The 27289-nt window shown below is 45.5% G+C and overlaps 1 protein-coding gene across 9 annotated transcripts in view; it reads left to right on the top strand.

Annotated features, from left to right (window-relative positions):
- MBNL2 (muscleblind like splicing regulator 2) overlaps positions 1 to 27289 on the top strand; it is a 168802-nt gene that overhangs the window by 110679 nt on the left and 30834 nt on the right. For 5 of the 9 annotated variants that reach the window (XM_055130866.1, XM_055130854.1, XM_055130882.1 and 2 more), the window contains exons 3-7: positions 3863 to 4027; positions 12847 to 13047; positions 16701 to 16964; positions 23719 to 23772; positions 24454 to 24607. In XM_055130866.1, the coding sequence (XP_054986841.1) occupies positions 3863 to 4027; positions 12847 to 13047; positions 16701 to 16964; positions 23719 to 23772; positions 24454 to 24607 (838 nt within the window). The remainder of the gene's footprint in view (positions 1 to 3862; positions 4028 to 12846; positions 13048 to 16700; positions 16965 to 23718; positions 23773 to 24453; positions 24608 to 27289) is intronic. The other 4 variants (XM_004614036.2, XM_004614035.3, XM_055130907.1 and 1 more) reach the window with 1 other exon arrangement.

Genomic DNA, 27289 nt, shown 5'->3' on the forward strand with positions numbered 1-27289 from the left:
GAACAGTAAAAAAAAGTCATATGCAAATACCTCGCTAATAATGGCACTTCTCACCTAGAACTTACTCCCTAAACCTAGTCCATGTGTTATTTCATTTAACCCCACAGCATCCTTTAGAGTAAAATGCAGTCTTTCTTGAAGTCATCCACTGCACAGATTTTAAAATATTTTAGATGCACCGTATAGTCAAGTAATTTCCTCCAAGCCACACAGGTTGGAAACGGCTGAATCAAGTCCTGTGTGCAGATCCAGTCTCCAGAGCCTATTAGCTTAACCAGCCCTCGAACCCCTGCCAGTGATCTCTTTCTAGTGGCAAATCCTTGCTTTTATTATTATTATTATTATTATTTATTTCTTCTTCCCCTCCTCCTTCTTCCTCCTCTCTCCTCCTCTTCCTCTCCTCCTCCTCCTCCTTCCCCTCCTCCTCTTCCTCTTCCTCCTTTTCCTTCTTCCTTCCTCTTTCTCTCCTCTTCTTCCTTCTCCTCCTTCTCCTCTTCTTTCTTTTCCTCCTCTTCTTTCTTCCTTCTTTCTTCTTTTTTTCTCTTCCTCCTTTTTCCCTCTTCTTCCTTGTCCTCCTCTTCCTCCTCCTCCTCCTCCTCCTCCTCCTCCTCCTCCTCCTCCTCTTCCTCACCTTCCCTCTCCCCTCTCTTCCCCATCACCCACTCCTCCCCCTCCTTCTCCATACCCAGTGATGCTTAGGACTTACTCTGTGCTCTGACCCCAGGGATTGCTCTTGGAGGGCTCCCAGTTGGCTTCATGCAAGGAAAATGCCCTACCCGCTGTATTCTTGATCCTTTGCTTATATTTCTTATATTTTAATTGTGTTAGGCATCCTATTATTTTATGAAGGTGAAGGATAGACTTTTATCCTATCTGGGTTTAAACCTCTTCTAAAAAATAGCTTAATACAGTCATGTAATTGAGTCTGGGAGATTGGGTTTAGAATCCAGCTTTACCGTTTACCAGGGACAGAACCTTGAGAAAGTCTCCTAATCTTTCTGAGCCTGTTTGGTATTTTGTAAAATAGGGATCATTACAAGCTGTTTTACAGAGAAAATGAGATAACCATGTATAAATTGTCTGGCACCTGAGCGATCAATAATACACCTACTCCAAGCGTCTAAGTGAGGATACTAAGAAATCACATTAATTCTCAGGAAAAAGAAGTTTCCATCAATAAATTACTAATTTGATGTTGTAAATCATGTTCTGTGAGCTAAAAAATAGTTTTTACAGTCTCCGCAGAGTCCCTGTTCTATTAAGAGATAGCAGCATTTATAAGAAAGCCATCTTATTTCTAGCTGAATCCAAAGTTTTTGTGTGTAGCCGCAAAGCAGTCTGTTAGAAAATGAGCAGTTGAATTGACGGTTTTAAGAAGAAGCTCAGCGGAATAAACCAACTGTGAACATGTGGACACCCTCACTAATTCCACCTCTAGCCCCTGGAGCTCTATCTTGCCAAAGCCTCTCTCTGCTCCCCCATAGTTCAGATGGATTTGGGGACACGAGCCCGTATGTGGACAGGGGGTATATTATGGCCATCTTCTTAGGGATCAGCTTCCGGGTGGGGCAGTTGTGTCTAAACAGAGTCTGGGGGCTGGAGCAATAGCACAGCAGGTAGGGCATTTGCCTTGCATGTGACCAACCCGAGTTCGAATCCCAGCATCCCACATGGTCCCCTGAGCAACCACCAGGAGTAATTCCTGAGTGCAGAGCCAGGAGTAACCCCTGTGTATCGCCAGGTGTGACCCAAAAAGCAAAAAACTAAAGAATTTAAAAGAAAAAAAAAAGAGAGCCTGGATTGAGGTTGTCAGAGAGAAGACAGGGTGGTTTCTCCTCTGTCCAGGACTGGTCATTCTGTCTGTCCTCCACACCCACCCCCGCCGTATCGTGCCTTCCCTGACCGCCTCTTGAGGATGCATTTGATGAATATATGTGTGAGCACCCGACATCCAGGTTGAGACGTGGCCGGTTGGACCCTGATGTTGTAAGAGCTGGATGCTTTTGTGGTTGCCTGGTTTTGCGCACGTAGAGAGAAGGAGACAGTTTTCAAGGGAGAGTAGAAGAAGAGGGTGCAAGTGGGGAGACACAAAGAGAGATACAAAGCACTGAGCAGAGTTGAGATGAAAACTTCAGCATTTCCCACCTCCCTTCTCCCCAAAAATGGCACAGAGAAGGGGAAAGGAGCGAAAGAGACACTTGGACGGCTTTGGTTGTGATCAGTTTTCAGTCGTGGGTCCAGCTTCCCTGGATCTTCACCTTAAACCTCAATGTTGTACTGGGATATTTGGTGCTTGGTAAGATGAGTGAGTTAAAAAAAAAAAAAAAAAAAACAGCCACTGTGCTTGGGGCCAAGATGTCAGACAGCGCTGGAGTGATAGTACAATGGGCAGAGCATTTGCCTTGCACTCAGCCAACCTGGGTTTGATTCCCAACATCCCATATGTTCCCCTGACCACTGCCAGGAGTAGTTCCTGAGTGCAGAGCCAGGAGTAACCCCTGTGCATCACCGGGTGTGACCCAAAAAGAAAAAAAAAAGATGTCAGACAGATACAGTAGACATGTGACCAGTTTCTTCCAGTGTCCCCCGTCCCACGACTGTGTCCTGCAGAAGGTGACTCATGCTGTCTGCTGCTAAGCGTGGGGCTTCGGGACAGGAGTGATGAGCAGGACCACCGGGGCTGAGCCCCACACCCATGTCTGCCTTCTCTGCTGTGGGGGTGCAAGGGTCGAACCCTGGCGCTGCCCAAGTGCCGCTGAAAAGAACGGGAGGTGCAGATGTTTAGAATTAGGAGGACGGCAGACAAATTTGTTTCCCCAGATTTCCCCAAGCCGGCTTTTAAAATTTATTTTTATATCTGGTAAACAAACCCAGATTCTTCTCTTGGTGCCTGCAAATAGATGAATTCTTTGGGGGGATGATAATACTCTGTGCTGGTTAAACACCGTGCGCGGCTCTTTCTCCCGGAACCGCGTAATTCACCCATCAACGGGATGCAGTTGGTTCTGAGAGGCGTCTGATTTCAGTGTGAACACTGCCATTTGCAGTTCCTCTGCAAGGCTGGTTTGTCTCACACCTCACTCAGTGGTCCTTCTTTGCCCAGTTTTAATGCCCTTGTTACTTGAGCCATGCACCCTGCTCCCCCCATCCCGGTGGCATAGCATGACATTAAAGTTGATACAGTTGTCACGGGGATAAGTTCCCAAGGACTTCGCAAGTGTAGCTTTTGCACTGCAAACTAAGCAGATGAATTGAATTCCTGACTGGCGATTTCACCTTGCATCTATGACTGAGGACTGTCCATTCCCATCTATGAGTTCCCGTCCTCATTAAGTTGAATTGGGGACGCGCAACTGTATCTAGAACACACGTTTCAAGAAGTTTCACTTGTGTCCCTACTCCACACGCGTGGCACAGATATCGGCTCATTTTTTTTTTTTGACCCTCTCTCCAGCGTGCTCAAACCTATGTAGAGCAGGGGGAAAGCTTCCTTTTGATGGATGGCCTTGTTTAGACCCCTCTGATCGCCTTCCCCACCACCTGGGAGAAGGATGTGTCTCGCTCTGAGCAGCCATGTCTCTTCAGGGCTGGCTGTCAGAGTAAGAACCCATGATAAATAGCAAAAACATTTCAGAAAGCATCTCTGTTCCACAGAGCTGAACTCGGCTAACAATCCTCTAAATGCCTAATTCGTCTCTCGCCAACAAAGACATGTGCACACACCTACACACACACACACACACACACACACACGGATCCTTCACTTTGTATGTGTGGCGCAATTGTGAATTGTTGACAAATAGAGCAGACACAGTGGCTTACTCCTCCAGGTCCTGAATCCCCACATCTCTTTATTTTGCAGGGCCGCTGTTCCAGAGAGAACTGCAAGTACCTTCATCCTCCAACACACTTAAAAACGCAGCTAGAAATTAATGGGAGGAACAACTTGATCCAGCAAAAAACTGCAGCTGCGATGCTTGCCCAGCAGATGCAGTTCATGTTTCCGGGAACGCCGCTTCATCCAGTGGTGAGTACCGAGAATGAGCGATGACGTGCCTGCCGCGGTCAGCGTTGGTCCAGGAGACACGGCGTTGACCTTCCATCACCTCCCTCCACTTGGCCTTGACAACAGTTAAGGCAGATGGCTCTGAAGCGGCATGGATGCTGGTTTTAAGTCCAGCATGAAACACTGGGGCCAAGGGCCTAACAGGGGGGAAAGACAGAGAAGGAAAGAACGCTGAGGTGGGGAGAGGAGAAGGGGGAGTCATTGGTGAAAGGAGGCTGGGCTTCCATTTGACTGGTGTCCGGGAGAGGGGCACCGCCCTCTCTCCAGAACACAGACTCAGGAGCACTGACAACATGAGATCCAAGCAATGGCCACAGAAACGTGTCCCGTGCTGCCTGCCAGGTTGAAAGACAGGTGGGGTGGAGCTTGGGCTGGGGAGGGGATCTGGTAGAGGGAAGTTGATGACGGGTTTGGTGTTGAAATGTTACATGCCGAACACCCAACCACCAAGGACTTCGTGGATGGCAGTTCTCTAATAAAAAGAAATAAATAATAAAACAGAAGCAGAATAAAAATGCAACCTTAAGCAGGGGTGACTCACCGTGGCAGATGTATGTGGAAGTGGTCCACAGTGCACCTGTCTGATGAATCGCTAGGAAATCTGTCACTCCATTTCATCCCTACCTGAAAACTCCAGATTCGAACCACCTTAGAACGGCAAGAGGGCTGAGTTTTCATTTTGAGGATGATTTTTGGATCTCTGGAAAGAAAAGCTTCCAATGCTTACTAGAACAGTTTTGTTTTCTTTTGTTTCGTTTTGGTTTTGCCATGTCACAGATAGATGATTATTGAGTTCCGTGGCATTCTTAAAAGCATAGAGAAAGGGAGAAACCAGGGATGTGAAATGAATGACCCAGTATTTTGCAGCTTATAAATGGCGGGGCTGTGACTAGAATCCGTAACTCCTTGGCATGGGGTTTTCTGGAATCGAAGAAACCCAGAGCCTGACAGAGGCCCAGAGGCCCTACAGGTGACCACTTTGCCACCAGTGTATCTTCTGCAAAGGTGTGGCACTGTGGCCAGAACCACAAGATTAAATTTCCGAAGTTGGGGGGTGGGGAGTCGCTCTTGGAATATGTATGGTGCAATATTTTCTCCCGGATTTCACAGTCTTTCTAAGTATTGCTTTAAAGATCTGGAAATTGTTTTTCAAAGGAGGCCCCAGGGAGAGAGGAGTGCCTTTGACTCTGGTAGACTTGATTTACATGGGAGAACTATTGGTAAAGACAAACTTAAAAAAAAATCCCCAAGCCAATGAAACAAGTAAGATTTGTTTTTTTAAAGGCAAAGGAGTATAGGCACAAAACACAACGGTTTAAAAAAAAATCAATCTTTATTGTACACAGTACACTGTTAGGGAAATCTGCCACGTTAAAAGGACTCACCGCTAAGAAGTTAAATTTTCTTCCTGTGTCCGTAAGCTGCCTGGGCTGTCAGGTCTACAGGTGGTGATCTGGGTAGATGGTTACAATTCTGCTTGTCTCAAGATTTCTGCTGAAGAGTGACAGCCCCAAGCAGCCCAGAACTGTCTCTGCCCAGAATTACAAAGGTACCAGGTTTAAAGGGCAGTGATAGAAACAAGATGCAGTCTTTGCCAGGTAGATGGACCAGAGAAAGGGCAAAATAAGCTACAGATGTGGGGAATCAAGGTGTGGATGATGCAGAAGCAGTTGCTGGGAGGTTCTAAATAAATACATCTTAAAGGGGAGTGGGATGGGCTTAGAGGGAAGGGCCAAAGCACTCTGAACACAGTTAACACCAAAATGCGGCACTACAGTGGGTCTATTTAAGACCACACACACGCGTATAATTTATGGTTCTCTTTACTGATGCTTGCATATAAATTGTTAAATTACCCAAATGCTAAGATAATTCAATTATACAAATTAAGTAATACTTCTAGGGGTGAATTCAGAAACACCAGTGGAAACATAGTAACTGCATCTTGTGTCCCATTTTAATCATTCACTTACTGTTTATTGAGAATTCCTCAGAGTTGCCCTGATATTCTAGAATGGCAGTGTTTATAAGAAAACTCAAACTCTGTCTTGATAACTCTCAGTGGAACCTTTTTTGAAAGTCATGTTTTCATTGGTCTCAAATATTTCAAAGTTCATCACAACCACTCTATGAAAAAGGAATTGCATATTTAAATATGTTAATAAAGGTTTTTAAATCACAGGCATTAATGGGATTTAGAATGTGACAAATATAAAGTTATCAGATCTGCAAACAAATAACTTTCAGAGTCCCAGGCATGAATTAGTGACCTAGAACACGATGCCCGATTTACAGTCACACAACTTGGGATTTTTTTTTTTCAACCATATCCAGAGCAAAAGCATATGCATTCAGTAGAAATCATTCTTCAGAATTTTAATTAGGTCATCCTGTTTTTTACTTTGAGTACAGAATTTCAGTAAATGACATGATCAATTCAACAGTCTGTCATAAAATTGACTTTGTGCTAGAAAATTCTGTCCCACAATAAGAAAAAGTGTTCTGAGCAAGCTTAAAGTCATGCTAGTAGGTTTGTATGGTGCTTGATGATGTTCAATAGCTAAGGTGTACTAAACACAATTTTAATTTAGGATATTTTATTTATATTTTACTGAGACATAACCTTGTTGTACATCCGGTAATTTTTCTAGAATATAGTTGGATGAAAAACGTCCCCCCTCCCAGTTCCCTGTAACCTGTAAATCTAATCTTCCCTAGAAACAAGGTCTCTGCAAATATGGTTAGTGAACATTTGAGTGGGGGAAGTCTTCCTGTTAAAGCAATCACAGGTACACTTGTAAGTGAGAGGCAGAGAAGAAGCTGCTTATACAGAAAGGGGGAAAGGTGATAAGTACTTCGAGGAGGATATTGGAGTGATGTGGCCACAAGCCAAGGGAAGCCAGTGGTCACCAGGAGATAGAAGACATAGGGAATGGATTCTTCCATAGAGGGTCCTGTCAGTACCTGGAGTGAGCCTTAGTGAAACTGGTTTTAAATCTGGTCTCCAAGGCTATGAGATCAGAGGAAGGATGCATGTTGGGTTGAACTACCAGGTTGTGGTTATTTATTTGAGCCACCACAGGAAATGCATACATGCCAAAATCGCTTATGACAAACAAATGGCTAAGCAGAGTACAAGTAGCACTCATGTCGACGTCTTCTAATAAGCTAAGTTTTGCTAAAGATCCATGGATATTTTCCCCACTTTCTCTATCTTCCATCTTCTTTGGACCGATTTTTCTGAAATCTCTCAGGGATGACCTTTGTGTTGCCAAACTGATGGTCACTTTTTGCTCCGTCCTCTTCAGCCTCTAATACCACTCAGGACATGTAATCACTTTCCCTTGCTGATCATTCCTTCCTCCTTTGTCTCTTTGCCCTGAGCTCCTACACTGTACACTGACGTTCCATGCTCTGGGCTCACTCCGATGCCACCCCTCCCCCCGCCCCCACAGGGTCATTGCCCCAGTGACTGTAAATCATCTACAGGCCAAAAACTCCTCTATGGCATTTCCCGTCCAGACCTCCCCTTTGGGCCTCAGTCATAGATTCAGCTTAGATTGGACTGACCTTTAAATCTCTCACCAGGATGAGATCAAACCAAGTATTTGATTCCACCACATTCAGTGAATGGCACTGTTACCCGCATTCTCAAACCAAAACGCAGATTCTCTCAGGGATTCTTTATCAACAAGTCCCTGTCATACCTGCCTTCAAGAGTGTCTACTTCCCTCCCTTCCAGTGCCCTTGATAGTGTCGGAGGCACTGCTAACCTTTTTCTTAAAGTTGTCTCTGAACATTCTGATCAGGTTCCGCCCTGTCTTCCCTGCATGTGGCAAGCAGACAGACCTCCCTAGAATCCTGCCGTGTTCCCACGTCACTCAGGACAGAAGCTCTACATCCTTGAATGGAGCTATCAGCGCTTCTGTGACTACCTCCCTAGCAGTCCCTCCCGTTCTCCAACTAGGTTTGGATCGACCGCTTGTCCTGTATTGACTAAGACCAAATCAAACTTCCAGTGCTGCAAGGCCCCAGAGCTCTGGCTTAATTCATTGCCGTTACTCTTGCTGGGAAATTGCTACTACTCAAATGTTAAGTTCCACCAGCGCTCCGTATCTACCTGTCAGCCCTCCAGATCCCCACCTCTCTGTCAGTAAGGTCTCTTCGTAGAAATGAGTTGTCATTTCTGTTCTCTGCCTTTTGGCCTTAAGTTCAGTAACTACATATTAAATGCATGACAGGGTAAACCATTCTTTTCTTCTGCCTCAAATCCCCTATATTTGAAAAGTCCCCTGCCTCATTCCTTCTGCTACGTTTTTCTCTTCCTACTTCCTGATAGGATATAATTGTGATTCATTTCCCTTCTTTCTCAGTATTTCCCCGACACACACACACACACACACACACACACACACACACACGCAGCTTTCATATGTACATCCAAGATAAAGGAGCAGGTGGGTTGCCTCTAGTAGAAAAGAGACTTTAGAGCTGATTCAATCCAGTCCTTAGAGACCAAGTTCTGCATTGAGTATTCTGCTTTCCAGAGATGCTTCTGGAAGGAAAGGGAGGAGGCTTAAGGGATGCCAGGTCTAAGCCTTTCAGTTTGACTGCCATGTACCTATGCTTTGAAGTCAAAGCTTTCTAACTGTATGAAAGTCTCATGCTCTTGTTTCAAAAAGTCAATCGACTAAATATTTTAAGAACCCATAAAATAGCTCAGGGCACTTAACCATTACTCCCCAACCCTGGCCCTTCCTTACCGCAGCAGAAGGGCAGAGACAGTGTGTGTGTGATCTCTGGCCCTGGATTGACTGCTGGTATACGGAATGGGGTGTGTGTGCGGAGGGAAGAGACAGTGGAAACGGGGGAGACAATCACAGGGATGTGGGGTGAAGTACGGAGAGAGGAAAAGCAGGGGACCGGAAACTTTCTGCAGCCCTTGTCAGCTGGCCTCTCACTGAGATTAGCCTGAGAGGTGACAGGGACCAAATGGGCCCTGCCGTGGCCAGCCTGGGGCCGTCCCTCTGGCTGAAATCACAGGGTCACTCTCTCCCAAAGGCCGACTCCAGAGCATGGGGCTTGGATGCCCCCTCCAAACTAAATTAAAATTGGTTCATTCGAACCCAGACTCTGAGCTTTTCCCTTTCCCAGCACGGCAGCGGCTCCTCACTCAAGGTCGCCTGGCCCGTAGCGCTGCACCCACCCTGGGGTCATTCCCCATCCCGGTTGTGGACAAGGGTTCCGTCCAGGTGCTCTTGCCCTGCTCCAGAGGTACCACCCTGGCTGGCTGGTGTCGTCACCTCGGACGGTCTAAAACATAATCAGTGAGTGCAGAGGGGTGTGGTGAGCCCCTCTGGAAACCAGTGGGCCTGGGTGCTGGGCCCTAGTTCAGCATTGACCTTGGGGGATCCATTTTGTCTCTACCACGCTGGCTCCCTCCTGGAAGACTGCAGTACTTGGGGGCCCCCGCTTGCTTCTTGTAGACAGGAAGAAGAGGAAGACAGGTAGGGGAGACGCTATTGGAAGATAACCAGACACTCGCAAAAGACATTACTATCAGGAATAATGATAATAACAGCAGCACGCAAGATCCATCTATGAAAATGACTGTAACTGTATTTTTCTGCTCATCAACTTTAATGAAAAATACCCTCTCCGAGACATATTTCATTGTATCTGTGTTCATCAGGCCTCTGAACTTTTGACTTTCCCTTTCCACGAGACAGAAAACACATTTCTTCCCAGCCCACCTTTCAAAAAGGGGAGAAGATACTGGCTAGAATTTAATATTCAACGTTAAATCTCTTGTCATTTAACTACGCGGATGACATGAAAATCAGTGAATATTTTTTTGAGGAAAAAAGGCGTGTTTGTGCAAATGTTGACAGAGCAGCGATTCACTGACCAGGATGGAAGAGAGAAATAGCGTCTCTTAACTCCCCTCTCTGAGCTGGTCCTTCTAATTTTCACCTGCTGATGATCACACAAAGCTCAGGGAGGTTTGTTTCTGCCCGGGACAGAAATGAGTAAATGCCAGGGTGATGCCTGTGAACGCAGTCCTCTCTCAGCCTCAAAACGGTTTTTGCTTTTAGCTAATTCCCTCTCCATGTGACTCTTCCATTATTGACAGAGAACAGGGTTCATGTTCGCTCGTGACGTTAAACGAACACGTACATTTTTACTCAAGGAAAACTTGTCGTACCCAAAACTGATACCCAAAAAGTGTTTAGGAAATGCGTTTCGAGGATCTGATACGCTGCTGACAGTCAAGGTTAAGCCTCTATTGATGTCATCGAACTGACCCAGGCTTTGAATAGATCTGTGGAAACAAGGACTGGGAATTTGAGCTGTGGAGAAGGACTCTTTAACTCTTACTGTTTACTTGATGATTCGCCTCTGGGTTAAATTATACCTTTAGTACAAGTATTTTTGAAAAATATATATTTTCACGTCTTATCTTTGACAGTGATCCTCAACTTGGCTACAAACCAGATGCTGTAGTCGATTTTTTTTTTTTGAATGCCCACTTCAAGTCTCTTGCCTAAATGTATTCAGAATCAGTCCGAACTCACAATCCCCCTCAGGCACGTATGTTCTCTCAGGTTCTTTGAGTCCCTGATCTGTTATGATTTATGAGCTATCAGAATTGAGATTTTTAATGCTGATAGAGTCCTTACATCAAAATTACCCTTACATTGAAATTACTTGCCATTTTTTTCAAATAGGGCTAAATTATAAGAGCTATCATTATTGAAAAACCACAACTTGCTGTAATTATGCCTCCACTGGACTGAAAATGGAAAACATACACATAAAATTTTGCAGGGCACCAGGGGAGAAAAGAATGCTAACTGCCATCAGTTCCCCATGTTGATGGCCTCAGATTGCAACTTTCTCCTGAAGTGAATTTATGTCTGTGCCATGAAGATCTGGAGACCTCCTTATGGGCACGGAGCAGAGGTCTGGGCAGACCACCGGGTCACCTCTGGCAGCCTCCAAGCCACTTCAGTAAAGACTTTCAGGCTCTCCCAAGAGCCCTCTGCACGAGCTGTAGATAACTCACTGTTTCCTAACATGATCATTTATAGGAGATATTTTTCTGTTATTGCTGTAAACAAAAAAGATTGTTTAATAAACATGGGTTGTTATTTTTCCCATATGTTCCGCAACTGATTCAGAGCCATAAATAGACAACAAGAATGTTCCCTGTGATGTATAAATAGAGCAGGAACAGGACACGGCTGACAGCTTAGTCTGGTGCTAGCAAATTGCATTAATATGTGATTGAAAATATCTGAAAACTGGCCTGAATAATAATTAAAAGACATCCTCTATTTTTTTTTTATTAAAAAAGCCGGTCAGGATAAATTCAGCGTGAAATTCTATGAAAAAAGTTGCTCTCCTCAACCATAGCAAAAACCCAAATATCATTTTACAAAGTTTGCGTTGGTACACTGCAGTAATAGATGAAAATTTTAAAATAACCTTTGTGTTTACTTTATTATAACCAATTATTTTCATTCATTCATTCCTGAAATCTTTCAGACATTTTCAAGATACTGTTTTCTCTGGTTCTATCAGCAAACTCATACTGACTTAATGCATTCTAACCCTAATGTTTAGAATGTCAAACCATTTTTCTTTCATGAAAAAAGTTTTATATATTAAGAGAAAAAAGTTGTTATTCAGCACTTAAATATTCAACTTTTGTTTTTTAAACGTGAAACAAGTTTGCCCACTTCAGTGTGCGTTTCCTTCTTGAAAAGCATTTTTAAAAAGTATCACTTGTATCACTTGTCATTCTGTTGATCTTCAATTTGCTCGAGCAGGCGCCAGTAACGTCTCCATTTGTCCCTGTCGAGTGCTAGTGTAGCCCAATGACATCTGCTCATTCTAGCAACAGAAAAAAACTTTAAAAAGTGGAACCTTAAAATGAGTCATCTCATCACCACCCAGCATAGTTGTTCTTATTTTTGATACAGAAGGCAGTGATAAAAAAATTTTTTTTCCTATGATATGCTATGCTTTCATCATGGTAAACCCAATCTAACTTTCATCATTTGTGAACCCAAGCTAACTCTTCAGGCCAGTTGAAAAATTGGCCAATGGAAAGTTCAAGCTCTTCCGTCCTACCTTTAACGAAGGCAGAGATGGAGCCAGACAACGGTGAGCTAGAGAGGGAGAGAGAGAATGTTGGTCAAAAGGAAAACTGTATGTGAATTTGGAGGAGTACCAGATTTCAGTAGAACAGGGGAATGTGCGGGCAAATGTAAGCAAATTAGAATCTCAGTAATCTGCACTTAGTAAAATGTAAATGCTTGGTAACTTGAAAACCCATGCTCTAAATCAAGGTCTTTTTCCTTCCCGGTCCCTTTGAGAGACATGTGGGAAAAAAACAAAGATTGAGTCAGTATTTATTAGTCTCACTTTCAAGGGTTCTTCCAGTTGTGCAGAATGAGAAGAATTAGAGTGAAAAGCATTTTCTTTTCTGAAGAACGCTTTCCTAAGAATAAACATCTCCCAAGTCCCCGTGACAGGATTTCCATGATGTTCTCTCATATGGTTGTCGCACGGTTTGGCAAAGGCAAGACATTTATGGATTTAACTTTGAGTAATAAGCAAAACAAGAAAGGGGGAAGGTTAATAAATTTCCGCAGGTCACACTCCCACAGTAAGTCTTGTTTATGATGGGGACGTTTTGTTCAGCTGACACTCGGTGGTGATGTTGTATAGTTTCATTCTAAATGAACCTTTTTCCTGTTATTTTCCCTTAACAGCCCACTTTTCCTGTAGGTCCCGCAATAGGGACAAATACGGCGATTAGCTTTGCTCCTTACTTAGCACCTGTAACCCCTGGAGTTGGGTTAGTGCCCACGGAAATTCTACCCACCACACCTGTCATTGTTCCCGGAAGTCCACCTGTCACTGTCCCGGGCTCAACTGCAACTCAGAAACTTCTCAGGACGGACAAACTGGAGGTACTTCCATTATGTTTGTGGCTCGACATGCGTTAGTGGTAGAAGTGTACTTAGATGTAAGTGAATGCTTGAGAGGTGCTAGTTCGGTCTCAAAAACAACCACGTGTATTGTATTTTCTCCCTCCCTCTCTTTCTCTCTCTCTCTCTCTCTCTCTCTCTCTCTCCCCCTCTCTCTCTCTCACACACACACTTCTCTCTCCTCTCTTTCCTTGTAACACTTTGCTTTGAATGCAAGTATAAAGGACATTCATCTGTGGGAATAGAATACGTTTAAAACAAACAAAAGTCAGTTGCATGGAATGTTTGTTCAGGGAAAAAAAAATATGTAACAACCAAGGGAACATGGAATCAATCATTAAAGAGACCATGGCAGTGGCCCCCAGAGGCCACCAGTACTGCCAAGCATTCATCTTTGCTGGAGCCTGGAAAGGTCTAGGAATGGATAGATCAGGACAGTGGGTCACAGTCAGTGACAGAGGTGGGAGTGAGAAGGGCTCATCCTTCAGTATTTTAAGAATGAATCCAGCTGCTCCATCCAGCTGCTCCGTCTTGTTGCCAAAGATCAGTCCTCCTGTTGTGAATAAGAAGGGGATGGAGGCTAGGCAAATTGGGTTATCAGTTGAGATATTTTCGGATTATTTTGGGGGGTGGGGAGGGGAGTTGGATGGACCATGCCTGGCAGAGCTCAGGATTTACTCCTGGGTCTGTGCTCAGGGCTAGGGATGCTGAACCACACGCATGGCACCCCTGTACTTTCTCAGCACCCGACTGAGGTATTTTCGCTAAGTTAAATTCGAGTACCAAATTCAGTTGTAAATATATAAACTTACAACAAGATCATTAGCGATGATCCAACACCACGAATCAATAAGAACTATGTTTTTATACCATGTTTTATTGAATAAAATTTCTCTCGGATCAATTAGAGGATTACTTCATTTTTCCTTACTCCTATCTTCTGGAAGATGTGTTAAGAATCTGATAGCTTTTTTCAGAGGGCTCTTTTAATTCCACTGTCGATTGATTCATCCACATGGTTAGTTAGGATGTGTGCTGTGCTTTATTTTGGCTTATTCCAGAACGTTCTTTTAATGTGCTTTTAAGTTCCCCTCCCCGCATCAATATTGAGGGGGAATAAACCACTGTTCCCTGAGATCAACTTCATTCTGGAATAGCTAGAGTTCCCCAGTTGGGGCAATAATAATAATAATAATAGCACTGTAGCACTGTCGTCCCCTTGTTCATCGATTTGTTCGAGCGGGCACCAGTAACGTCTCCATTATGAGACTTTTAACTGTTTTTAGCATATTGAATACGCCACAGGGAGCTTTCCGGGCTCTGCCGTGCGGGCGGGATACTCTCAGTAGCTTGCTGGTATCTCCAAGAGGGACGGAAATAATAATAATAATAATAATAATAATAATAATAATAATAATAAATCTGAAGAACTCCTGTTTGAGAATTTGTCTGCAAGAGTGTGTAGGGCTCCCCCTGCTGGATCCACAGGGCGTTACTGCACAGTACGTGACTGTGCTTCAGAAAACAAATGAAACCAGCGTCCTGGGGAACAAATCGTCCTTCCCAGCAGGACCGGGAGACAAAGACAGATGCAAAAGATGATTCATAGTGACTTTAGCAGAGCAGCTTTCGACTCATTTCCATCCAGGGATGAAGGCGGCTGCACCCAGCCCTGCCCCGGCCCTTGGCGAAGGGAGCCCACAGCCTGGCGCGGGGCCAGCGAGGGCCGAAGGCCTCCTCGGAATCTGTGGGAACATCTCAGTAATTTTCATCTCGTACATTTTATGAACTAAATATGGAGTGCTGGCTTCGAGCCACAGTATGAGGAAACAATTAACAAATTTGTGATTTATCTGTTTACTCTTCCAATTTGCTTGGCTCCCGGTGGGTGAAACTTCATTCCCCAAGTCCATTTGACCTTCTCAAAGGTTTGAAGGTCAGACCTGGGGCCTCTCTTATGACGTGGCTACGGATGCTGTGGGCCCCACAGAAACACGTCCACTCCGTTAGAGCCTTTGTGTAAGAAAAATAGAATTTAACTTATTATACTAAAAATTTTCATCCCCGTTTATGATATTTATAAAGAGGTCCCAAATATGTATCTGTTATGTGTTATTTTAGGTTCTTAAAAATTAATGCAGGATGAAGAAATCTCTTTTAAGTCCTAAGGAAAACATGTTATTCCGTACACTCCTGGTCTCCCATAATTCTCAGAGGATGGAACATTCTAGTGACTTGAGATTTCAGAATAGCTAAGGATTAAAGAATAAAAAAAGAACCCATAGATCAGGCTTTGAATTCTATCCCACTTTTCCTGCCATTTGTTTCTTTCCCCTATCTCTACCCACATTTCTCTCCTCCTTACCCTTCAGTTGTCATCCTTCTCGGCTGTCAGAAATAGCAAGCGAAAAGTTTGGGGATGTCTTTGATATCCTCGTTCCTCTGATTTGTACAAGTTATCTGTGTATCCCGGGGGGACCCAGGAGGAAGCGGGCGCCCTCAGGTTCCTCCCTCCTCCTCCTCTCGCTCTCACAGAACGCACCTGTCATCCCCACGCCCAGTTGTTTCTGGAGGTGTCTGCCTGTGGTCGGGAAGCCGAGTCTATAAGACACTCAGAAGCCTGTAGCGTCTTCGAGTGGGGAATCGGAGCCTGTGTAGATATGTGCATGAACATACATGTCTCTGGATAACCAAAATACATATGCGCAGATGCAAATTATACATGCATGTATCCGGGTGATGATTATTGTTTGTGCATATACCAGATTATTATGGAAACACTGGGAGATTATACAGGTGACCACCCAGGGGCAATGGAAAGTTTGTTGCGTGTGTGTGTGTGTGTGTATGTGTGTGTGTGTGTGTGTGAGAGAGAGAGAGAGAGAGAGAGAGAGAGAGAGAGAGAGAGAGAGAGACCACCCAGGGACAGTTGAAATTTTGTTGCTGGTGTGTGTGTAATGATTATTATTTGTGCATATAGCCAGATTATTATGAAAACAGTTGGAGATTATACATATGTGTGACCACCCAGGGACAGTGGAATCTTTATTGTTGGAGTGGGACGTGTGTGTCTGTGTGTGTCTGTCTGTGTGTGTGTCTGTGTGTGTGTGAGACCACCCAGGACCAGTGGAAACTTTGTTGCTGGTGTGTGTGTGAGTGTGTGTCTATCTGTGTGTATCACCCAGGACCAGTGGAAACTTTGTTGCTGGTGTGTGTGTGTGTGAGTGTGTCTGTGTGAGACCACCCAGGGCCAGTGGAAACTTTGTTGCTGGTGTGTGTGTGTGTGTGTGTGTGTGTGTGTCACCCAGGGCCAGTGGAAACTGTTGCTGGTGTGTGTGTGTCTGTGAGTGTGTGTGTCTGTGTGTGTCTGTGTGAGACCACCCAGGGCCAGTGGAAACTTTGTTGCTGGTGTGTGTCCTGTGTGTCACTCAGGGCCAGTGGAAACTTTGTTGCTAGTGTGTGTCTGTGTGTGTCACTCAGGGCCAGTGGAAACTTTGTTGCTGGTGTGTGTGGTGTGAGAATGAAGGCGAGAGGGAACCCCAGCCTCGGTTGCCCTGGGCTTGGGTCCGGCCGGGGTGGGGGCGCGGGGCTGCGGCCCCCCCTGCATCGCTGCCCCTGTGCTCCGTGTCCCGCAGGTCTGCAGGGAGTTCCAGCGAGGCAACTGTGCCCGCGGAGAGACCGACTGCCGCTTTGCACACCCCGCAGACAGCACCATGATCGACACAAACGACAACACCGTAACCGTTTGTATGGATTACATAAAGGGGCGTTGCATGAGGGAGAAATGCAAATATTTTCACCCTCCTGCACACTTGCAGGCCAAAATCAAAGCTGCGCAGCACCAAGCCAACCAAGCGGCGGTGGCCGCCCAGGCAGCCGCGGCCGCGGCCACTGTCATGGTAAGTGGGGCCAGCCCGCCGCGCGCCTTCCCGCGGGGCGCCCCCACGGCGGGGGGAGCCGGGCCCCCACACCCCGCCGACTAGGAAAGGCTGCTGACCCGCTGCTCCGCTGCCAAGTTCCCTTGTGGTTCTCCCCCTTTTTGTTTTGTTTTGTGGTTTTGTCCCTCCCCCACGCCCCCTCCTCCTCCTCCTCCTTCCCTTCTTCAGCACAATAAGTCAATCCCTGAGGTTCAGCAGAGGGACCCCCGGAGGCGCGTGCTGGGCGCCCCCTCCGGCTAGCAGGCAGCCCCCGGGTGGGGACATCCGGGGCTGGGGGGGGGGGAGAGGAAACAGGCTAAAGGCCCCTCCCCCCAGAGGGCGACAGGACCTACAGTTCACCTACCGCGGAGGGGTCCAAGCAACACCCACCCACGAGCCACGGGTGATAGTCAGGGGCGCCTTCAGGATCAGCCACCTCTTGCCTTCTCTCCTGTTTCTCACACACACACACACACAAACACACATACACAGAGACAGACAGAGAGACAGACACACACACACACAAACCCAGCAGTGAGGCAGGCCAAGCTTCCGGCTACACACACACACACACACAAACACACACACACCCAGACAGACAGACAGACACACACACATACACACACACACAAACCCAGCAGTGAGGCAGGCCAAGCTTCCGGCTACACACACACACACACACACACACACACACACACACACACACACACACACACACACACACACCCAGCAGTGAGGCAGGCCAGGAGACTTAAAGCTGACAGAAACGGGACCGTTGTTGGACCTGGGGCCCAGCCTTCCCTCTCCCCAGTCTCCGCACTGTCCCTTGCAGGCTGCCACCCTTTCACCATGTCACCGTGTTTGGATGTCTGGGAGGTTTTGATCGCTCTGGAATCTTCAGACACCTGTGGGCCGGGAAGTCACAGTCGGAACTTGAAACTCCCCCTCCCAGCCACACACAAGCACCGAGCGGTGCCCGCTGGCCCTCCCGCTCGGCCACACGCTAGAACCTGCCCCAGTTTAGAATCCCAGTTTCCTCCCGGAGGGTCTGGCCGTGGCCTGGCAGTGGCTTTTGAACTCTTGATTCCCTGTGCGTAGCCAGACTGGGAAGTGACCAGATGGGCAGTAGGAGTCTTGCATTCATTGTGTCTCAGTCCGAGGTCTCAGGATTTTCCTAGACCCGGGCCTCTAGGGTGGACACTGGACACTCCTTGATGCCTGCGAAGCACATCAGGAGACCTGCCGTGAGCAGGACACACCCGCTAGGCCAAGGGCTTCCAAGGGGGCAGCGAATAAAGGGCCAAGGTGGGCATGAAGCACTGGTGATGGACAGCTCAGACTTCCGGAATGAAAGGGAGAGTTGAAGACCCAGCCTCAGTGGTAGCTGCTCGAAGTGCAAGAGTGGCTGTGACCACCCAGCCTTTGTTTCCACCCCTGTCCCCAAAGACTTGGTCTGGCCCTAGCAGCAAGAACACTAGAGAAAGGCCCAGGGCTGGGCCCTCTGGGAGTGTGGACACGCTGACCTGCCCGTTCTTAAGTTCCTGCTCAGTTCTTGAGCACCAGGCCCCCCTTCACTGTTTCTAGAAGCTCTCACGTCCGTTGTTTCCACGTGATCTTCATCCCTCCAGTACTCCTGAGTATGAGGTCTTCTGTATCTGGGGCTGTACGCCCTTCCCCTGAGCGATGATAGAAAACAAACTCCCCCTTTTTTGTTTCCAAATAAAACACTGTCTTTCAAAACTATTATACAGTGTTTTTCAAAACCGATTATCCAACCCCCTTCTTTCTGTTTTCTAATAAAACAATGTTTTTCAAAGCTGAAGGGGAAAGGGAAAGGCAGGAAGAACCGAGAGGAAAAGAATGACTCCCAAGTTTATGAGAAGGGAAAGTTTACAAAGACCGCATGAGATCTTTTATCCGTTGTTCCAGTGTCGAGCCCATGAAATGACGGAACATTTCATGAAGATCTCATTCTACCAGAAGGAAAAAAAAAAAAAGAAGGATTTGTCACCTGTTTAAAGTCAACCCCAGGGGCTGGAGCCATAGCATAGGGGGTAGGGCGTTTGTCATACACGTGGCCAACCCGGGTTCAATTCCCAGCATCCCATATGGTCCCCTGAGCACTGCCAAGAGTAATTCCTGAGTGCAGAGCCAGGAGTAATCCCTGTGCATTGCTAGGTGTGACCCAAAAAAAAAAAATTCAACCCCAATATATCTTGGTAGGAGTGTTGACTGATAGTTGGGCAGAATGAAGGTATTTTCCTTTAGAACTAATAGAGATGCCACTGAGGCTCGTGATCAGTGGTTGCTGAGACAAAACCCCAACCCAAGTAGCGTAAGTGAACAAATTGCACGCGAGTCAATCTTGCCTCCTTCCGTCTGCTTCTAAGAGAGTAAAGGTGAAAGAGGTCCCCAGGGAGGCTGAACCCAAGATGGGAAACCCAGCAAACCTCTTTCCCTTCCCAAGGCAGATGGATTCCCTCTCCAAGACCAGCTTCTCCATACCTCACCGAGCATGGCTTGAGACAGCCGGAGACACACTTCCTTACGTCTTTGTCAAAAGAGAAGACAGTATGTCCCCTATCCGCTCCCGTTGGAAGGCCACACAGGGAAAGGTCATTTTGACGAATGTCTCTGTGGTCAGAGGAATAGGATCCCATGGTTGGCTGTGCCAGGGCACCATGGCCAGCTCACGCCATGGGCAATGAGAGAAGGTTCTGGAAATTTTGAGAAAATGAATCGCTACCCCCCAAAGACCCATTTGTGCAACCTTCCCTCAGTATTCACAGTGACCCATGGCTGGGCCCTGAATGTATCTCTGCATCGATCTTTTATCTCTCTGCTTCCTGAAAGTGCCTGTTGTGACAGGACAATCAATAACTATTTGAGGCGGGAACACTGCACCTCAGATGTCAAGGGCAGATGGCCTGGGATGGTGGCCGGAGGAGAGGGAAATGGCCCTGTACACAAGCCAGCCATTCGTCAGCCTTGTCTCTTTGAGTCCGGAGGGTTTTCTTCTCTGGGGTCTTCCCTAGATGTTCCCAGTAGACTCATGGAGATGCAGAACTTTAGGGGGAACGTGTAGCTGGTCCGTTACCATAGGTTCCTGGATTGTTTCACTACGCCCCGAGTTGGAGTTCTCCTACTTCAGGGAATCTTGCAGAGTAGTGAGAGGTAAAGGCTACCCAAAGGAATGGGGTTTGAGAACAAAAACAATTCCTCTGACAGCAGCACAGGACAATTGGGAAATTGGGAAATGTGTCCTGTCTTTTCCGCTAGAGACAGGCTCATTGGGAACCAGCATGGCTGCGTGTGGATCAAGTTTTGCTACTCAGTGCAGGGAAGGGAAAGCTGGTGTTTTCTTTACTCCTCTGAAAGAACAGATGAGGTGATGAGTTCAGTCACAAGATATTAATATGCCACCCACCTATGGGGTCCATAGCTAAAGGCGGAGAAGCCCTGGAGGGCAGTTGGCATTACTGTCTGGGGATCTTGCCTTCTTTTGATTAATTGGCCCCTGAAACTGAATTTAAGGCTTTTTATTCCCCGAGAGAGAGAGACAGAGAGACAGAAAGAGAGAAAGAGAGAGAGAGAGAGAGAGAGAGAGAGAGAGAGAGAGAAACTTATATTTTCCTCAAGGACCTTAAATTCTTTTATAAGAACACTTAAGAGAGAGGCATCCTTCTCACCAGAATTTTTCAAATGTGGAAATAAACCAGGCAGTGCTTCTCTTTGGTCTTTTAAGCATGGAGAATGTCTGCTCGCAAGCATGTGGTCCCCTTCTTCACATACATGTGAATGTGTGCATGCACATACACATTCATGCTAACGCATACACTCACACAAACCCTGGGGTAAAATAAGGAGCTGAGAATTTTGAAAAGGAAGCGGGACCAGCTGCCCTGAGCTAGCTAAGTTTCAGTGGTTCCAGAAAACACACCAGGATGGAGAAGACGCATCCTCCCCGTGTTCCCGCTTGGCTTCTGCCGGCAGGCGGGCAGCTCGTCGTGTTGGCTTCATGGTTTCCTGACCCTCATATCTGGTCTTGGCCTATAACTCCTGCCCCAAGCTTCTGGGTTGCCTGGATGAACCCATAGTTCATTGAATCAGACCAAGAAACAAAACCTTGTGGCTTTTAAGGTGGATCATTGTACTCATCCCAAGCCAGAGCCCTGGGAAGAAGTCCCAAAGTATTAGTGAAACTGACCAAAAAATGGCTGCTGACTCTCAGGCCCAGGGCAGGGACTCAATTAAAAGAGCGTCTTAGCAGTGGACCCTACAGAGACTCCCAAGTTGCACCGGGCTCGGGGGCCTTGGAGGTCCCTTGAAGACCGGAAATCTTTCAGAGTAGGCCAACATGTTCCAGAAGTCAAACGATGTCCTCTAGGACAGAAAGTCTGGGCCATCTGATGTCAGAGCATCCTTCTTGCATGCCGATTTTCAACATACATTCCAGGCACGTGCCTCACAGGGGAAGTTTGCCAGACAGTGAGATGCAGGTTCAGGGTTTCCCCGAGTGAGGATGTTTGCGTCTAGGCAAGAAAACCCCCGGCCTGGGGTGGGAAGCTGTTTGCTGCTCAGCTCAGCACAGAGCAAGACGTTTCTTTGCATTTCTGGATTATGACAGTGTCCCTATTATGACCAAAGGTAGGACAGTTGAGAGAATGTTCACCTCACAGGTCAATTACCCTAGGGAGAAAACAGTTAATATTTCTTATGCTACTTGGAGATTTCGTTAAGAGATGCTTTGTGATGTGGAAATTTTGTTCCGAAGTCCCAGCCTTTTAGAAACCTAAATCACTCTCCTGGTTAGCATGTTAGAAAAGATGGGGCCCAGGTAGGGTTGCTCTGTAACCACCAAAAAAAGTGAACGAATGAAGGGAAGGAAAGAATCCGGGATGTTGAGTGCAGGGCAATGCATTTAACCACTCGACTTCCCAGTATACCGTGTGAGCACAAGCTCTTGAACAGTAGGTAATTAGCATACACTCCATTAAAATGAGGTCATCTGCATGCCATATCCATGTAAATTACAGGGGAATAGAACATCTTAAACAAAAGAGGCGCCATGGAACTTAGAGGACAGAGACAGAGCCAGTCCAAGGAAGCTTCATCAATTGTGGAGTTCACTGGGTTTTATTTTTAAGTGTTCGTAATTTGATCTTTGGGATAAGGAATTCCATTCATTGATGACATCTGTCAAGACTTCATTCTAGAACATTCTCTCCATTAGCTGTTCTGAATCTCACTTCTGCCTCCAGCCCTTTGCATCCCATTTCTAGTTTACCCATGTCTTCAGGTGATCAACCCTTCATTTACCGAGGAAAACATCATAAAAGATGTCTCCTTTTCAGTGATGAAAGTTTACCACCAAATGCCATATCCCTAATCTAGAACTGAAGGATATTACATTTTGTAACAGACAAAACCTTAGGGATTTACTTATTGTGCTAAACATAGAAAAGGGGTATTTCATTTTTTATTTGCATTGAAACTATTCCTTTGAATTTCTTTATTTTCACAGAATCCCATCACAGAGTTGTTAATTTTTTTAAACCAAAGTTATTAAGGAGTAGGAAAATTTTTCATTGTGGTCTAAATCAATCAATATTTGTTATTATTTCAGCTGTTTAAATGAAACAATCTATCCAAAAGAAATGGTATAAGTTAAAGATATATTTTACTCTCATATTTCAAGCAGTTCTTTGCTATTTTTCAGCTGTTTGCTATTTTTAGCTGTTTTATTTGTTCTAGTCTAGAGTTCCACATCTCATTAATTGGGTTGGCTACTGAGCGTAGCTAAGAGTACAAACAGAATTATTCAGTATAAATTATTTTGATACCCAAGGACACAAAATGCCTTTTTAAAAGGGTGTTTTCTTAGTGTAATCTGGTAAGTTGCTTGAGATAAATTTATTTATAATTTCAAATGTAGTGGAGGACACAGAATGGATGATAAGTTAGTCATTAGAAACAGTATGAATCAAAGTGGGAAATTTTAGAAACTTACTATTTAAATTCAAATCACGTGAAGTGCAAACCTTATTCTGCATTGTCTGATCCACACTAACAGAGTGAAGAGAAAAAGTGAGACAATTATCCACATGATTCAGACAAAAAATTAAGATCCAAACCCAGTTTTACCTCAATAATCTTGTGTTTGAATATTTTTTTGCCTGAATTTTTTGTCTCACTTTGCCACTTCATTTTGTTTGGCCAGATCGTCATAAAAAATCATTTTTATCATGCGAAAGAAAATATCCTTTTTCAACTTGGATCTCGTGCTCTGGCACACATTATTTTATATTTGAAAACTAACTTATCAGAAGTTCTTCAATCCAGTAGCCCTTAAAAGTTTTGCATTTTTTTTTCTGAAGCAATATAAAAAAATGCTTATGGTGTGTATGCAAGCTGCTGTTTTAATTAACTTTCCTGAATTTCAAACATCTATATTTTACTCTCTTATATGCTTTTAACTAAGGTATAGTAGATGCATTTTTGCTTCGATACTAATTTAAGGTGTAATATTCATTTCTTTAGAGAACATTTTTGTTGTTGTGCATGCCTAGTGTTTTGTACGTTGTATATTGCATTCAGAATATTTTTTTCCTTCTCACCTATCCACAATGCAATGCCGTTCCCATGATGCACCTCTGCTTGCTGTTTACCTGTATGTTAATTCGCTTGAATCCCATTGGCCCACTGCCATCATGTGCTCGCTGCCTGTTATTAAAAGACTCAGTCGACTGCCAAAGCAATGAAGCGACCTCTCGAAGCATCTGTAGACCTGGTACTTTGACCTTTCACCTTTCGCTTTGCATGTAGCTTTACAGAGAACCATCAGAGATTTGTATTACTTGTAAAATATTAGCTGCCAACAATCATTTTATTATCGATTAATGGAGAAAATTGAACAAGGTCTTTAGCCATCTCATTTCCATGTGTAATATGTCAAAGGAATTAATCCTAACCAATTTTAATACCTCTTCCAAAAGAGTGAAGCAAATTTAAAATTATTGGGCTCAGCAAATGCTCACTGTAATTCGCGTTAACCATTAAATTCCAGAAATTGCCGTTGAGCTTGGAGCAAAGAATAGGTATTAAGAATAACACAAATGCTTCTTTCCTCCCCCTCCCCGCCCCCTCCCTTAGACTAGTGTAACTCATTTATTAAAAAAAAAAAAAAAGCCGAAGCCATTTCCTTTTTTTTGTTGTTGCTGTTGCTTGAGAGTTTTTCTCCTCCTGAGTTGAGATGCTACCGTTTGGGGTGACAGAAATCATGCTTCCGCTCTCAGTAACAGACCCTCACTCATTTGACATTTGCCGCTGTTTAAATTAAGCTGCATGGCTGAGGCATCCTCCTTAGCTGTCCGATTTGAAACCGAATGTTGTGAGTGATGACCTCTGTGCGCCAGGAAGAGGGTGGTCCGCCCCCGATTGCTCCATATCGTCTCCCGCCCTTCCCTTCTAGGCCTTCCCTCCTGGTGCTCTTCATCCTTTACCAAAGAGACAAGCCCTGGAAAAGAGCAACGGGGCCAACACGGTCTTCAGCCCCAGCGTCCTGCACTACCAGCAGGCCCTGACCAGCGCCCAGCTGCAGCAGCACGCCGCCTTCATCCCCACAGGTACTTCCCTGGCCGCGGTCCGGCCGCGTGCCACCCCCCCTCTCGGGAGCTTTCCTCCTCCTCGTTCCTTTAGGCTGTCGGGCTGTTCCAGGTACAGTACTCGCAGCCCTCTGCCTCCTCCTTGTCTGAGCTGTCTAGAATGAGTGACCTTGCTTGCGGTAGCCGCAGACTGTAGGATTCTCGAGCCAGGGCACAGCTGAAGAGAGGGCTGCCGAGCCCGCGGCCGCAGCTATAGGGCGCTCGGGGTCTCCTAGTGACAGCCGGCCCTGTGAAAACGGTTGATGTCAGTGAGACCTTTCTCTGTGTGCCAACTGAAATGTGTCCTTAACCCGGAATGACCTTACAAAAAAGTAGCCATTTCAGTCAATACTAACCTTTTTTTTTTCCTATTCCTATTCAGAGCACTAAAACACAAAAATACCTGAGACTATTCAAACGAAAGTAATCCTCTACTCATATATTGACATTCTCTCTCTCTCTCTCTCTCTCTCTCTCTCTCTCTCTCTCTCTCTCTCTCTCTCTCTCTCTGCACTCTGCTCAGTTTCTGCCCAGTTGACAAGTAGACAGAGCTCTCTTCTCTAATTAGTGCCTGATACCCTTAGGTACCAAGGTACCACGGCTCTCATAGTCCTAAGGGATGGGCTAGATGCATCCTAGCATCTCGGAGCTTTAGAGCTCCTTTAGTCATCTCCTGATTGATTGTTTTACAGATGAGAAAACTGAGGCCACCCCCTAAGTGTCTGGTGACTTCCCAAAGTGCCCAGACAACGTAGGATCCTCCCAGTTCCCTGTGAGCAGACCCATTGACTTGACAATGCCCCGCTCTGTTCCCTGACTCCAAATTGTGGAGACGTCAGCTCTTCCTTGGTAGGAAACGCTCCACTCAAGCTGAGAGACTCAAGTACAAGGCAGCACCCGCCTCCGTGCCCCCCACGCCCCTCACCGCAGCTGCACATGCCCGCCAGGCAAATCCAGGGTTATTCTCAGTGGACTGTAGGGTTCCCCTTTTAGTCTATGTGAGAAGCAAGATCATAGTTGCCGAAGAATAGAACTTTCTAGGATATTAGGGGGAAAGGAGCATCAGAAGATATCAACGGTCTTACTGAAGGGAAGGCTGGTTGATGGAGTCCTTGGTTTCAACCTTACTATTTTCCCTCCGTGACTAGTGAACCAAATGCAAGGACAGAGGAATCATAAGTTTATTCAAAAGAAGGGTTTGGGTCCTAATTGTATGGGGTTCGACTTACCAGTTGATTATCCATTTTCTTAAATCCTGTTAGCAAATCAGGAGTTAACATAGAAGGGAGTTGAATGAGTATTTCCATGTTAATTCTTGTTTTATATAAAACCCATGCCTTGAAGTGAATTACTAGCCTCTTCACAATCATATTTATTGTGAATATTGTACATAACAGTAATAGCGAATATGCCAGTTATAAATGTAATTCTTAAAGAGTTTAGTTTTTTATTATACAGATGATAGTAGCATCTAGTGAATATATCAGTTATATAAGGAAGATAATTCTTAAGGAGTTGAGTTTTGTCAGTTGACTTTGGCTCTTCTCTTAAATGGATTCATAGGTCTGTAGGGTGAGTCTCAGAGTCAGTTCCAGGGAAGCCTCACTCATGTCCTGTCCCAACCCTGTGGGAGTGGCATTTTGGTGCCAAGACGAAAAGCATGGACTTGAAACTCATTTGAGGCAACATGCCTTTAATGGTGTGGGGTGCTCTCGCAAGCGTCTTATTTCCCAGAGCCCCTCACTGGGTATTTCGAGTCAGCATGTAGAGAAGCAGGGACCGAAGGAGAACCGATGCAGAGGGCAGGTCTGTTCCCAGAGGCTGGGTAGAGAGGAGATACCATTTCCCGGGCATGCCTCAGGAATCCTGCAGCTCTGCTGGCGAAAGACTGCTGGCACCTAGCTCATGCTTAATACTTCAATCCCATCATGATGTGTTCAGTCACTTGTTTTGAATCCTCGTTTTAAAATATCTCACCTGGAAAATATGTCAAGTCTTCCAAAGCTAGAGTGAATAACACTCGTTATGCAAGAACCTGATGGCTGTTCAGAAATGCATTGTTCTGAGGACCAATGGGCTGGCCTGGCTGCTGTGGTTGTGCACTTCTGCCCTCTGCTGGATTCTTTAAGAACTGCTCCAGTGTGCCCCGCACCCCTCCCGTGAGCCGATTTGGGAGCCGAAAATGGGTCTTAGACCTCTGACTTCTGTGAATTCTGCTCCTTTGGGAGCAGATAGAAGTACTGGAGGGAGCAAACATGTGGATCTCCTGCTCTTAAATGATGCTTCAGCTGCTAAATTTTCACATTTCTCTTAAGGAAGTTGTCCAAGTAATTTAATCAGAGCAAATCCGCATAATCCTTTTCCCACTTACAACCACGACAGAAATATCAGTGTTTACTGAGTCTCTAGCTCTTATTTCAGGTTCCCTTCTTCATAAAACAACACTGTCAAACAAATTTTTGAAATGAAAACGACGTTTATCCCTTCTTGCGAATCTTTGTTCTAAACCTCGGCCAATCACACAGTAATGTACAAGTACTTTCTGTGACTTGGTAAATGGTGGGCCCATTACTATGGAATGGACAGGTTTTATAGTTCTCTTTAAAGACTTTATATTCACAGATGCCATAGGAAGCAGAAAGCCTTTTGTGTTCTTACGGCAGT

This window comes from Sorex araneus, chromosome 1 (assembly GCF_027595985.1).
Source record: "Sorex araneus isolate mSorAra2 chromosome 1, mSorAra2.pri, whole genome shotgun sequence".
NCBI classification, from domain to species: Eukaryota; Metazoa; Chordata; class Mammalia; order Eulipotyphla; family Soricidae; genus Sorex; species Sorex araneus.